Below are 15,378 nucleotides of genomic sequence, written 5' to 3'. Positions count from 1 at the left end.
AGGTTCTACCTATGCTGGTTTCTAGTTTAACTGAAAGAAAAGATTGTAATTTTCAAGAAGATATTTAACTCATGTCTCTGTGTTTCAGATAGTATAGGAAAAAGGCCAGAGATGGACTTGGTACTGGGAATCCAACATTTGTTAAGATCTGTTTGTGCAAGAAAAATAATTTTGCTGTTATTGACATCTTAGTGGTTTCTAATGTGGTCTTTATTATTTTTTTATTTTACAGACAAAGTGGCATCAGAATTACTGCAAGGTTATAGCACATACTTGCCCCATGATGATGTTGTAATGACTGTGAAGTTATGCATACTATTTGCTGTGCTTTTGACAGTCCCTCTAATCCACTTCCCTGTAAGTATTCTTGAAGGGCTTGTTGCTTAATGTAGCAGCTCCCTAATGTGGCAACACTAATTCTTTGCAGACTAGAGTGTTTGAATCACATCTAGTTCGTGTGTATCTTATTCATTTGTCAAGTAATTGATCAAAGACCTCATACTTGCATATGGCCCCATGAAAGCACAGAAATAACAGTGAACCACTAAGCTGATTTGTGCTTTTTGAGATTTAGTTTAGATTTACGCTCTCCCACAGCATTGTTTCCAATTTAGAGACTATGGTTCTTCTAAAGTTTCAGGTTTCCCCCCCCTCTTTAATTCTGTATTCTGTTTTCAAAAGAATGTGCATGAAGAGGCAGAAGTCAAGTCAGCAAAAATAAGCTCCTTCTGGTTTATTGTAGATTTGTTTTCACATAGACATTCTAATTTAATCTTGGTCAAAATATTTTATTTGCTCGAGAATTATAATTAAGGGGCAGAATAGATCTTCCTTCTGCATTTAGTTGCCATATGTAAGAATCTTAAGAATTTCTGAGAAAATGGAAACAGAGGCTTTAGGTATGAATGGTTCTGCATGAATGTCTCAAACCCCTAAATACTGAGCTCCCTAAGAACTGAGCCCTCGAGATCTTTGGCCTACTACTTGTATGGACTGCTCTGCCAGGCGTGGCTCAGTGAGGGTTGGGGTGGCGAATAAACATTGGTGAGATGTGAGACTGTGATGCTGACCACTTTGGCAGTGGGGAGTGTCATGAACTAGTTTTTATATTTATATGCTATGAAACAGATAATATAAAATAAAGTAATAAATGGCGTTTCTTTCCCATAGCATGATTTCTTTTTCTATTTTAACCTTTTGTTCTTCTCTGTGTGAATTTAATGAAAATGATTCTCTGAGATTTCATCACATAATACTGTTGTTGGTCATTTTGAAAAGTACGCAACTTAGAGAAATGGAATGTGAACATTTCTTCAAGAATTAAAACAAAATATTTTTTTATGAAGCGCACACAGTTATATTTCTTAGTTCATTTGTCATTATTACTTTATAATAATAGTTTATGTTATATTTTTAAAAATCTAAGTGGTGTAGGGAACAAGAATGTCACGGTTATTGTACTATACCAGTGTTTCCCTAAGCAAGTATTTTGGCTTTGACACTTTTTCTTTGCTTAAATCTGTTTCTTTTTCTGTTATACAGGCACGGAAAGCTTTAATGATGATATTTTTCTCCAACTTTCCATTCTCATGGATTCGCCATTCTTTGATCACTCTAGCACTCAATATTATAATTGTTTTGCTTGCATTATATGTTCCTGACATTAAGAATGTATTTGGTATAGTTGGTAAGTTTTCTATTTCAAAAAATCCCATGTAACAGAGTGGATAACATTGTCATCCAGCCTCACATCTGAATCTGGCAATAACCTATTTTTTTTTTTTCCTCCTGTTCAAAGGTTCCAGTACATCAACATGTCTGATTTTTGTATTCCCAGGACTATTTTATCTTAAACTTAGCAGAGAGGATTTTCTCTCATGGAAAAAGCTTGGGGTAGGTTAGTTTTTATTTATTTCTTTTAAGAATTCTATTTTAAGAAATAATTTATCATTTTATAACTACTATTTTACTTACATTAAGAAAGTTAATATATTTTGAACTGTAATATACTTTATTGGAGAAGGTAGAGGTTTGAAATACTCTTAATTGTTCTATATCTTTTTATTTCCACAGGCTTTTGTTTTGCTCATCTTTGGAATTTTGGTTGGGAATATTAGTTTAGCACTAATTGTTTTTAATTGGATTAATAAATGAAAGAAATATTTTCCTCTTCTTATGAAGAATAATTTACCTCTGTATGCAAAAAAGGAGTAATTCTGAAAGACCCCTTGGATAAATCCTTTTTATATGGGTAAACATTTTTGTAAACATTATCAGAAAAGCAGAACAAAGTGGGAATATGTAGGGGTAAGTGGGTTTATAACAGTTTTAATTAAAATAAGAAATACAAAATGTTCTTCAGTGTATTAAGTCAATCTTTGGGTTTTTTTTTAAATTAATAGATTTTGTTTTTTTAGGGTAGATTGAATGTTTACAGAACTATTGAACAGAATGTACAGAGTTCTTCTATATCCCCTCACTGCCAGTACACCCAGAGTTTCCTATATTATTGACATCTTGCCTTTCTGTGATACATTTGTTACACTTAAGGAGCCAATGTTGATGCAGTATTATTAACTAAAGTACATAGTTTACCTTAGAGTTCACTATTGATGCAGGTATCAGCAATCACTGATCTCTTGAGTAACTTCATAAAAACTATGAGCCTTTAGCTGTGAGCCTTTTCTAGAATGTCATATAGTTGAAATTATATATTATCTAACCTTTCAGGCTGGCTTCTTTCTCTTAACAAAATGCAGTTAAGTTTCCTCTGTGCATTTTCATATAGCTCATTTCTTTTTATCATTGGAAAATACTGCATTTTATAGATGTGCCAGTTTGTTTTTTCATTCACCTGTTGAAGGACCTCTTGGTTGCCTTCAAAGTGCTGAATAAAGCTGCTATCAATATGTTTGTGCAGGTTTTTGCGTGAATGTAAATTTCAGCTTATTTGGGTCAGTACCAAAGAGCACAGTTGCTGCATCATATGGTAAGAATATGTTTAGTCTTACAAGAAACTGCCAAACTGCCTTCCAGACTGCCTGTAATATATTACATTCCTGACAGCAATGAATGAGAGTTCCTGTTCCGTATCCTTGCCCGCATTTGGTGTTGTCAGTGGTTTGGAATTTTGCCATTCTAATGGCTGTATAGTTGTATCTCATTGTTGTTTCAATTTGCATTTCCCTAATGACATATGATGTTGGGAGTCTTTTCATATGCTTATTTGCCATCTGTATATTTTCTTTGGTGAGGTTCAGTTCTTTCATCCATTTTTTAAATTGGATTGTTTTCTCATTATTGAGTTTTATGCATTCTTTGTGTATTTCAGATACCAGTCCTTTAGCAGATAATGTGTTTTGCAAAGACTCTCTCCCAGTCTGAGGGTTGTCTTTTCCATTCTCTCAACAGTGTTTATGGCAGAGCAGAAGTTTTTAATGTTATTAAATATACTGGGTCAGTCTTTCATTTGTTTGTTTGTTTTCTAAGAAATCAGCATATTGAGCTTATATACAAAATTGAATGTTAGCTGTGGGTTAATGTCAGCATTAATCACTAATAACAAAACTGTGGGATTATTTCATTTGGTATTTTGCCCTGCCTCCAAATCTTCTCTAAGAAACTTTTGTGATTTTCCTGTTGTTCATTATGAGATAGAGCTGTGATGATTGGCTGTGGATTTGGAACTTCTCTGAGCTTTCTCATTTGTCATGAAAACACGTGACTTTCTACTTGGCAAACAGAGACAGATAGTATGATTTATATCATATTTTCTGTGGAGGTTATAAATCATTGTTTCCCATTGATGTGGCTTTTTTCTGGTTGGAAACCAGAAGCTAGATCTCTCCTCCCCATGAGTGTTCTATGTAAAGGGCACCTTGTTAGCAGCCTACCAAAGCCGGGGTGTATCAGTAAAAATGTAATTCTACCCCTGTGTACATGTAAAGTAGGGAATTGCATGCAAAGTACAATTTGCATGTATGGAAATACCCACTTTTGCAGGTGCCCCCTTGCTTCCCACAGAGGAAATGGGCTGGAAACTTGACAACTGACCTTCTCTTTTGAGTTATTTCTTTGGCAACTTGGGATCAGCATAATATAACGGGAAAAGTCCAGGTTTGGGGGGTTACAAAGACTTAGATTCAAATCTCAGTGAGTTTAGGCAAAGTACTTAACCTCTCTAAGCCTCCACTTTCACATACGTATTAAATAGAGTTAATACCAATTATACAGGGTTGTGTTGAGAGGATTAAATGACCTTGTATAAATTAGGTGCAGACCAAGACAGGCTCTTTTAAGAGAGCTGTTAGTTATCCCCTTTTCTCCATCCCCTCATCTGGACCAGTAAAACAAATTTGCTTTCAATCAGAGATGTGGAATTTCTTCATCTTCCATCTTGTAGAGCTAATATGTTTAGAATCTTGCTCTAGCCTTCATCCACAGGGGAACTGGCCCCACGTGCACTCTTTGTAGTGTTTCCCCATGGTTCTGCCCCCACTGTACTCTTTTACTAATATCTTCCTGAAACTGGACACTTAGCTTGGTCCCAGGGGCTCAGCCAGGCGTGGCTTACCATGTGGCTTCAGGTCATCCAGAGCCCATCAATCTGATAAGCTGACTCTTGTACCCTCTTTTTCTTTATGAAATTATAGATCCCAGTACAAATAGGTGTTCAGCTGCTTACATAAATCTAATTCCAGGAATACCGAAGTAACCCTAAATCTGCAACAGATGCAAGGATGCCCCCTGGGGCAAATGTTAAGTGTGATGACAGCTGGGCATCAGTTAATACATTTGTCACCTGCTCATGGGGTAGGATCATGAGAGTTTTGGCAAAGGGACAAGTAACCTATTGAACACCCTGCATAAAACTTAGTTAATATCAAAAGAAATTGTTTGTGGAAGAGTTTTTTTATTATTATTATTTCACTTTAATATTCTGCCTTATCTAGTTGCCTATTTGGAATCACAGCTCCCCAAGAGTTTGGAGGAAACTAATAAAATGGCAGGTAAGAGCAGTGCCCCCTTCACCAGGATTACCAAAAAACCTTGTTTAAGTACTCCGCTGCATTTTTCCTGGGAAATATAGGCCCTTGCATTATGGGCTTAATGTTCATAATTTATTAGGTAAGAACTATTTAAAATAAAACTAAGTAAAGCACAAAATATATACTTTTCTAACACTTGGAGACTTGTTTGCTAAATTAAAAGACGAAGTGCTGAGAATATAAATTACTTTCATATGTTGAGGGTGAATGTTTAAATTGTACCTTTTTTTAACAGAATGTTTACTCATGAGCTTAGCATTTAAATGGTTAAAACAAGCCTTTGAAGTTAACACTCCATTAAGATGAATGGGGGTAATTCACACCTCTGCTGGTGCTGTATTATTTCAGTCTGGCTGCGGAGAAAACAAGACAGGAGTAGGTTGATTTACTGTGTGAAGGGCCCTTTAAACACCCAAGGTCTGGAAATTGTGTGTGTGTGTGTGTGTTTCCTTTCCATCTAGAAGCAGAATCTGAAATGCAGCACAATCTAGGTATAGAGCTGCAGTCTAGAAACTACCATAGATTCCCCACTGTGGCAATTCCTAACAGGCATTTGATGGGTAGCAAGTTACCAGATCAGCCCAAACTCTCCAGCTTTATTTGCTCCTGTTTCTTCTACCATGATACCTTTCAAATGTAAGTTTAGTATCCTGGTAAATTCACCAGTGGAAAAGCAGAAGCATACCATCCATTTTCAGATAATCTTTACACATGCCTTTGAATGGATTATGAGCTAATCATTGGCCTTCATGTGCTTCTAGAAACTTTTTTACTTTTGTAAAATCTCTTGTTCTGTATTTGCCTACATATACGGCATCCACCTTTAAGAACTACCCCCCACCCCCAACACACACAGTTTGGGGGGTGATCTCTGAAGTGAACAGAGATCAGTTGGGAAAGATTCATTCCTTTTCCGCGTGACCTTTGCACTGGTACTATTTTGTATTTGAAATGTGTATTCCCCCCATTTCCTGGAAGTGCTATACCCATTTGACCCTGAAATGATTCATTTTTGGAGCCTAAGAATAAGGTTCTGTGAGCACAAATGAAATGGTAAGCATTACATGAGATGTTAATGAATTTGAAAGATCTCTTTTGAAGGTAAATGGATTTTTCTCTTCTCCATTCCTGTCCTGTGTATTTGCAGGATCAGGTTACTAGATAATCTGTGGGTAGCGGGGTGTGGAGTTTCTAGTGCTGACATTGCCAGTACGGTATGGAGAGATGAGGAGTAGATGCTAGAAACAAAAGAACTCAAAACAAATGATTTTAACCTGATTTTCTTCTTGGCATGTTGACAGTACTCCGTGGCTATGTTAGAATTAGCCCTATTGAAAAAAAAGACCTTGTTTCCTGCCAATAACTCTGCGTAGATTTTGGGTGTCATAATTTTTGGTCTTAGAACTTCTCAGAATCTTTTACAGTACTGAGAAATTTTTTTTTAATTAAACACCATTTATTCATTTTTCTACCATTATCCTCCTATAGTCTTCTCACAATGAAGAGGGGGGAAAATAGGAAAACAAAATTTTGGTGAAGGATGAGTACAGATATTGTAGATGTGGTTTCCTTGTTGCAGTCAGAATTCTTTCTGTTTCTCACTCTTCCTGAACAATCTGATCTGTGTTTTTACCGTCCTCATGATCCACTGTCCTAGCTTGTGAAGCTGTCAATCAAGGTGAGCAATTCTGAGAAGCAGAAAGACTCATCTTGGCTGATGGCCAGATGGACAGGTGGAAGTGAGAGGTTTGTTCGCCTATGGGACAAAGGAAAGGGGTGGAGAGGGAAATTGAGTTGACAGGGGGGCAAAAAAAAGACGATTAAAAGACATGGTTATATGGAATGGTATAAGGGGAAAAAGACTTGCAGAGAATTGTTTCTCATTTGTTTGAATGTATATGTGTTTTATCTTTTATCAGTTAGTGGACCTATGCACAACACAAGCAAAGGGACTGGCTAATTTACTGAACAAATGTTTATTGAGCACACAGTATGCACTAGAGTTGTACCTAGTCCTAAAGTTGTGAAGTTAAATAGGACACCTGAATTTCTTACCTGAAAAAACCTCAGATAAAACTTGGAATTTTTTCATTGAGCCTTTTTCAGATGGACTTGATAAATGAAACTGCTTAACTCAAAGGAAAAAAACCATATTTTCATATATTTACCTACAGGTAGACTCTTTTTTTTTTTTTTTAAATGATTCTGGAGTCATACTTACCTGTGTTCAAATCCCAGCTCTACCTCTTTTTTTCTAATTTTGGACAAGCCTTCTGAATTCTGTGAATTCTCTAAAGACCTTCATGTTTGAAGACTAAGTTTTCTCTCAGCCAGGGGAAATGCACCTTGTTTCTTCAAGTTAGATGACATGATGTTTGGGGAAAGCTTGAGTATGCTTGAATTGAGCACTGACTTGAATAGAGGTGGTATTATTTGTTCCTCAAATCACATATCTCTTCTCCCTTCTCTGCTTCAGTAGTCCGATGAGAAAATAATATTCTAGAAATATCTGATCAGTGCAGTTTATTTTCATGACTGATGTATTCTTACCCAGAAAAATAATTTTTATAGTTTTGTAATAATGTCAATAATGTCACCGTAGTCTGATTTTACCTCAGCTTTTTCACAATAATAGGACACTTCAGCCTCGTAAAATAAGTGGTCAGTAAAAGTTCCAGCTCTCTTTTAAGTGAACTGCCAGATTTCTAGGTCTTGTACTTGATTTTAATTTTTTTCAGTATGAAGGAATATATATACACACACATTTATATATATATACTTATTCATACACATCTGTTATCTATCCATATATGTTAAATTTGTCTAAACTTAAGCTCATCCTTCCAGCAGTTGAGATCTTTTTGGAGTTTTGATTCCAGTGCATCATCATTCCCTGCTTTTTTTTTTTTTTAAGATTTTATTTATTTGACAGAGAGAGATCACAAGTAGGCAGAGAGATAGAGAGGAGGAAGCCCGCTCCGTGCTAAGCAGAGAGCCCGATGTGGGGCTCGATGTCAGGACCCTGGGATCATGACCTGAGCTGAAGGCAGAGGCTTTAACCCACTGAGCCACCCAGGTGCCCCGATTCCTGCTTTTTGACATCCTTCATGATCCTGCCATTTCTTCATCCCATTCACAGACAAAGTGCTCAGTGAGACAAGACCAGCTGTAGAGCCTGCAGCCCACCACTAGAGATGTTTCTTCCATGTTGTTATTAATCTCTTCTTTGGGTAAAGGTATCGTCCTGTATTCCTGAATTGTCATCTAATCTGCGTTTCTTCAGTCCTTCTGGAAGTGACTCCCAAGGCAGTAGGTACAACTCGGATTCTTACCTATTTCCCACATTTCTAGTTGTCCTGGGATATTTCTGCCTAGGTGCTGCACAGTTACCTAAACTCAACATGTTCTAATCTGTTCTTCCAACTTGTTTTCTTGCTTCCATTCCCACCACCTGCAGTTCGTTGTCACACTGCGGCCAAAGTAGTTGTTTAAAAATGTAAACCAGGTCATGCCATTGCTCTGCTTAATTTCCTCCAAGGGCCTCCATCTCATGGAGAATGGAATCTGTGTCATGGCCCACAGGCTCTGCTTGGTCTATGCCTTCTCTCTCTGACCTTGTCTCGTATCTTTGACTCTTCTCTAGCTGTTCTTTGCCTTGAACACACCCAGCTTGTTTCCACAGGCTTACTGTTTGTCCGAGTTAGAACCTTCTCTTCAATGAGCTTTGCAGGCCCAGCTCCTCCTCATTCAAGCGTCAGCCCAAGTGTCACTGGCCCAACAAAGTCTTCCCTGGCCGTTTGGCTTAGATGAGTAGCCCCCAGCACACAGTCATGCTTTCTAGCACAGCCCATTGCTGTCAGGCTCACCTGTTGTCAGGGCCCACTGGATTGCAGGTTTGTTAAGAACTGGGACTTGTCTGTCTTTCTCGTCACTATATCCTTAGAGCTTAGAATGGTACCTGGTACTTGGGAGTGACTTAGTAAGTATTTGTTGAGTGAACACATAAATCCAACAGACCATATATATCTTTTCACTCATTACCTCCAGTCTGTTGCATATCAGTTCTTCCTTGGAAATGTCTCCTATATTTGCTTTTATCCTATCCCCAACGCCCCAGTCTCCTGCCAGTCCCTGCACATTTGGCCTTCATCCCTTTCTGCCTGATTATTACAGCTGTTCTCAGCCTGTGCTGCTCTTTAGAATCACGTGGGGAGCATTCAAAAATGAGAACATTCAGGAGCGCCTGGGTTAAAGCTCAGTGGGTTAAAGCCTCTGCCTTCGGCTCAGGTCATGGTCCCAGAGTCCCGGGATCAAGCCCCACATCGGGCTCTCTGCTCAGTGGGAAGCCTGCTTCCTCTTCTCTCTCTGCCTGCCTCTCTGCCTACTTGTGATCTCTGTCTGTCAAATAAATAAATAAAATCTTAAAAAAAAAGAAAAAGGAGAATGTTCAGGCTCCACCTTAAACCAATGAAATCAGAATCTCTGCCTGAAACTCAGGCCCCAATACATATTTTTAAAGCTTCCCAGATGATTGTAATGGGCACCCACTGGATGGCTGCATCAGTCTTCTAAAAGCTGCCCTTTAGTTCATTTTGTCTGTTGTGTTCATTGATCTCCTTGGAATCCAGCTTTCATCAAGAGCCTACACTGGCTCCCCACTGCCCGCCACATTAATCCCACCTTCCCCGGTGTCATCTACTAAATTGTATTTCATTCTTTTCTCTCTTACCTACATTCTGTGATACACTGAAACCATCTCACTGTCTGGCACTTGATTTGCCTTTCATTACCCTGTCCTCTCCTCTTCTTCTTCCTTCCCCACTCTGACTTCTACTTACACACCTGGCCTGTCCTTACTCCTCTCCTCTGCCTACCCAAGCACTTCCCATTTCTCAGGGCCCAGCTCAAATTCCATCTTGTAAATACTTCATTCTCCATTTCACCTTATCTCTTATTTTTTAGATAAGTCTTTTGGTGTGTGTCATTAGTACCTTATAATATATTTCTTATTTTTTTTTATAAATTCCCTTGTGTTATATTTTTTGATTGGTAAAATTTAAATGTAATTGGTACAAATTCAGAAGTTACAAAATTCCCTCCTTCAGTATCTGCCCCAAGCATCCAGTTTTCCTCCTTGAAAGCAACTGCTCTTACAGCTCTCTGTATCTTTGCAAAATATACTCTAAGCTGAGCTAACTATCTATTTATATAGAATACACACACACACACACACACAACATTGGCAAACTTGCAGTCCTCTGCATCTTGACTTCTTTTTACTTAGAGATATTTAAAGATATGTATAGATACATAATTTCAGTTGTAAAAAAAAAAAAAGAGCAGGAAATCTGTCCTCTTAATAAACCTTTAAGTGTACAATACTGTTGTTAATTATAAGTACATTATTATGCATACAGTAGATCTATAGAACTTTTTTTATCTCGCATGACTGAAACTCTATGTCCATTGAACAAAAACTCATTTTCCCCTACTCCCAGCCCTGGCAACCATCATTTTACTTTCTGCGTATATGAGTATTATTGCTTTAGTGGAATCATGCAGTATTTGTCCTTTTGTAACTGGCTGTTTCACTTAGCATAATGTCTGCAAGTTTCATCCATGTTGTAGCATATGGCAGGTTTTCCTTCTTTTTTAAGGCTATATAATACTCCATTGTACAGATATACCACAATTTCTTTGTCCATTTATCTGGCTGTGGCCATTTAGACTGTTTCCACCTCTTAGCTCTTGTGGATAATGCTGTAATAGACATGGTAGTACGAATACCTCATTCAGTTATTTTGGATAAATACACAGAAGTGGAATTTTTGGATCATACGGTAAATTCTGTTTTTAATTTTTTGAGGTTTCTCCATATGGTTTTCCACAGTGGCTACACCATTTTACATTCCCACCAACACTGCACAAGGTCCCAGTTTCTCCACATTCTCACTAGCATTTGTTATTTTCTGATTTTTTTTATAGTGACCATCCTACCAGATGTGAGGTGATACCTCATTATGGTTTCGATTTGCATTTCCTTAACAGGGACATTGAACATCTTTTCATATGCCCAGTGGCCATTTGTATGCCTTTGGAGAAATGTGTATTAAAGTCTTTTGCCCATTTTTAAATAGAGTTATTTGGGGTTATTTTTGTTGTTGTTATTAAGTTGTAGGAATTCTTGTATATTTTGGATATTAACTCCTTATCAGGTAAGATATATGGTTTGCAAATATTTTCTCTCATTTGTCGGTTGACTTTTTACTCTCTTGATTGTTCCTTTTCTTGCACAGAAGCTTTTAAGCTTGATATAATCCCACTTGTCTATTTTTCCTTTCACTTTTTGTTTTGGAGATTATTCTGTATCAACACATTTCAGGCTGCCTGGATGGCTCAATCAGTTAAGCATTGGACTTGATCTTAGCTCAGGTCTTGATCTCAGGGCTGTGTGTTACAGCCCCATGCTGATCTCCATGCTGAATATGGAGCCTGCTTTAAAAAAATAAAATAAAAAGGCAAGCAGCCTAACTCTATTTATAGCTGCATAGTATTTTGTTCCTACCCATTTAACTGGAATTCTGAGTCAAAGGGTATACATGTTTCTAATTTGTATACCTATTACTAAATTGTCCTCCATTAAAAGTTTACTAACTTACATTTTCACCAACAATGTAATAATTACTCTTTACATTTTGTGGTGTTACTTAGCTTTTCACATTTAAGCACCTTCTCTCCCTCAGTTGTGATTAACCCCGAAACAGAAGCCACGTCCTACAAATATTAGCTTGTAAACAACACCTAATACCGTAAGTTCACTCAATTGGTGCTCAGTAAATATTTGTTAAAAATCTTATTTCATTGTGTGTTTAGGGAGTTTTCTTATGGCTCTAATGACCACCATGTGAAAGTTGTGCCCTTTACATGTGAGCTGTTCCTGGGAGAGGAGGTGGTGTGACTGATATTCTGAGGAGAGATGCTGGCCATTGCTGTCGCTCTTCCAGATTCCGTATAATCTTTGCTCAGCGCAGCCAATCTTTGGATCTGTTCTCAGGTTTGTTTAGTTTGAATGATCAGTGTGAGGACTGCAGCTGATGCCAGACTTGGGTCCAGTACCCTTCATATCCTAAAATTTCATATCCTAAAAACATGGATAACACATTTTTATACCATTTAGTACAAATTATCTAAATAAAAATCTATTCTCCATGAGTTTTTCCCAACTTTATATTATGAACAACTTCAAATATACATCTGAGTTGGAATAATATGTCCATATACCCACCACTGAAATTTAACATTTGTTCATAGTTGTTTTGCTATATATATAAATATATAAATATATATGTGGGTACCAAAACAACTATGAACAAATGTCAAGTTTATATGTGATATATAAAAATATGTAAATGTGTATGTTTGATGAATGATTTGCAAGTAAGTTGCTGATATTCCATTGAGTAGTAAATAAAGCCGAAAATTAGTTTTGTAAATACTATCCTCTGTGAACAAATCTATTTTAAATGTTTCACAACCGTGTTCCCCCAACAAATTATATCTCTTTCTCCAAAAGGATAAGCAGCTGTTTCACGGCATCTTTTCCTCAAATGCCAAAAGACTTCTATCCATGGAAGAACAAGGTTTAAGGGAGGGGAAGCAACTGGCATTCTAAATTTCTCCTCGGGGGCGGGGGGGTGGGCACCAGGATGGCTCAGTCAGTGGAGTGCGACTCTTGATCTCAGGGTTGTAGGTTCAAGCCCCACATTGGGTATAGAGATCACTTAAAAATACGTAATCTTAAAAAAAATTTTTTTCCTCTTAGTACTAGGAAATCATTTCATGTCTTTATTTAGGAAACTGTCTTGATAAGTCATTGGGGATGCAACCTCTACTAAATGCCTATGAATTGTAAAATGGTTAGTTTTATGTTATGTGAATTTTACCTCAATTTTTTTTTAAAAAAGGTTGAGACTGGGGTGCCTGGGTGGCTCAGTGGGTTAAAGCCTCTTGCCTTTGGCTCAGGTCATGATATCAGGGTCCTGGGATCGAGCCTCACATCAGGATCTCTGCTCAGCAGGGAGCCTGCTTCCTCCTCTCTCTCTCTTTGCCTGCCTCTCTGCCTACTTGTGATCTCTGTCTGTCAAATAAATAAATAAAATCTTAAAAAAAAAAAAAGGTTGAGACCTTATGAGAATGAGTTGGCAGGAGAAGAGGAAGTTGAAGAAATAGCTACAGTACTCTTTATAAAGAGACCATGGATTTAGGGGTTGAGGGAAAGAGGCCGTGGGTGCTAAGCCAGCGGTGGGAGTCTAGAGCCTGTGAGTGAAAGTGGCTGAAGGGCCTTTAATGAACAGAAACGTCTAATATTCAGCTTTAATTTGCCTGCCTCTGTCTCCTGAAACCAATAAAAGCGATACACAAAAATGCCTTGTGTGAGCCAGCTTGTGCATGCAGAACCCTTCCCTGGACCCACACGGGGCAGAACGAGAATAATACCATCTGTGCTAGCCAGATCAGAACCCTCAGGAGAGTGGACCTCAAAGCCAGTGACACCCAGAAAAAAACGTAAGCCACTGCTTCCCAGAGTACTGGGGATGTCAGAAGGGCTATGAGGCCATCCCCCTGTGAAGATGTGATTGAACCAACTAGGCTTGGCTCTCAAAGCGAGGCCACTTCAGGTGCCATCTCAGGAGCACCCAAATGTCATTTCGTTGACTTGAAGTCACTCGTGATTAGTCTTCAGTTGTCCTTGTAGGGAAATGCCTCTCTTTTATAAGACAAAAGACCAAACTTCAAAGAAGTAGATCTCGAGGGTTGGGGCAGCTATGTGCTTCTAACACTTCCCCTTAGAAGTGTTCCATGGGTTCCAGAACCAAACATGGTAGCTCAGAGACTGGTCTCCCAGAACGTGCCTTTTATCAAACTAAGGTGTTTTGTATTTGGGATCAGAACCCGTTGACCCTACTTCTAGTTGGGTGGTAAAAGTAGGAATCGAAAGGAGGGCGTCTCTAGGGAAGGGCACCCCCATGAGGAAAGAGTGAAGACTATTTTTGTAGTTCCCTCATTCTCTTACTCAGTTTTCTGTTTATATCCGAGGGAGTTTGATATTTTAAGTGAATGGAAGGTCATCAGTCTCATAAAATAATATCCCAAACATGAGCCAGCCCATGTGTGGATGGACCAGGCACCAGGCCAAGCACGTGATCACATGTCATCTGAAGTAAGTACAGCTATTTTCCCCCTTTTAATAGATTAGAAATTAAAGTTTACAGAAGTTAGGAAGTTAAATGACTTGCCCAAGGTCACCCACCCAGAATGTAAACAAGTTTTTGTGTGCTTAACTATCCTGCTAATGGTTAAGTATATCCAGCTAATGGTTAAGTATATCTGCTCATAGTTGATACATAGTTAACACCAACTGTATAGAAGCTCCTTTATTCATTGAAATGTTGCACCTGAGTCTTAAGTCGGCTCTCCCACGCCAGCCAGACAGCACTGGGCCCACACTTTGTCCTCTGAGTCATGGTCTATTGCCACAACATTATTATTTCTTTTTTGTTAAGTTTTTCAGGGGAAAATTCTCTGCAAAGGAAAGGCATGTGGGCTTTTGGTAGAGCAGGAATATTTTTCCAATATTTGTCAACCAAACTTTGCGAAAACTTAGACCCCTTGAAAAACAGTGTTAGAAATCCAATTCTGTGTTCTATGACTTTCTACAAATAAAATTTGTAATATATATATATATATACACACACACACACACACACACACATACATACACACACACACATACATATATATATATCTCTCTCAGACCGTCAAGATTCTGATTCACTGTTTTCCAGACTTTGGATTTCTTTTGGATCCTTAGACCTTCAAAATAGATTTTGGGGACAGTCCTAAGATTGCCAGCTTTTTATTTTGCAAATTGATGGAGGGCATTAAGAAAAAAACTTGCCACCTATCATCATTATCCTTTAATATAAAAAAGGAAGGTCAGATTACAGCATAAAAATATAATACAGTCCTTTAAACTCAATAGGCCTGTATTTGTTAAAAACTTGCCACACCCCCCCCCCTTTTTTAGTTGGGTTTTCCCCAAGTAATTGCTGATCCTAAACTTTGGAATGGAAAAATATCTAAATAATTAATGGTTTACAAATTTAAAAAAATTTGGCCAACGTTTCAGCATTTAGGAAAAATAGCATTTCTACTATAAAGCTTCATAGGTTTACATGTTCTGTCTAGTCAATCAGTAATGATTATACCATGATAATATTTACATTTCACAGGGAAGCAAATACTTGGATACTCCCCATGTCTTCGTCTA

General features: G+C 37.9%; 1 protein-coding gene across 3 annotated transcripts in view; it reads left to right on the top strand.

Moving 5' to 3' along the window:
* The window catches only part of SLC38A6 (solute carrier family 38 member 6), a 72,417-nt gene extending 59,687 nt beyond the window's left edge, over positions 1-12,730 (top strand). For 2 of the 3 annotated variants that reach the window (XM_032875254.1, XM_032875256.1), the window contains 6 exons: positions 233-357; positions 1,543-1,687; positions 1,799-1,893; positions 4,953-5,009; positions 6,706-6,794; positions 11,922-12,730. In XM_032875254.1, the coding sequence (XP_032731145.1) occupies positions 233-357; positions 1,543-1,687; positions 1,799-1,893; positions 4,953-5,009; positions 6,706-6,794; positions 11,922-12,006 (596 nt within the window). In that variant the 3' untranslated portion in view covers positions 12,007-12,730. Of the gene's footprint in view, positions 1-232; positions 358-1,542; positions 1,688-1,798; positions 1,894-2,073; positions 2,357-4,952; positions 5,010-6,705; positions 6,795-11,921 lie in introns of those variants that run through there. The other variant, XM_032875255.1, reaches the window with a different exon arrangement.
* Positions 12,731-15,378: the final 2,648 nt, after the last annotated feature.

The sequence above is a fragment of the Lontra canadensis genome, unplaced genomic scaffold, assembly GCF_010015895.1.
Source record: "Lontra canadensis isolate GAN:19392208 unplaced genomic scaffold, GSC_riverotter_1.0 scaffold55, whole genome shotgun sequence".
NCBI classification, from domain to species: domain Eukaryota; kingdom Metazoa; phylum Chordata; class Mammalia; order Carnivora; family Mustelidae; genus Lontra; species Lontra canadensis.
Note: the sequence above shows the minus strand (reverse complement) of the source record. Positions and strands in the feature narration are given on the sequence as shown.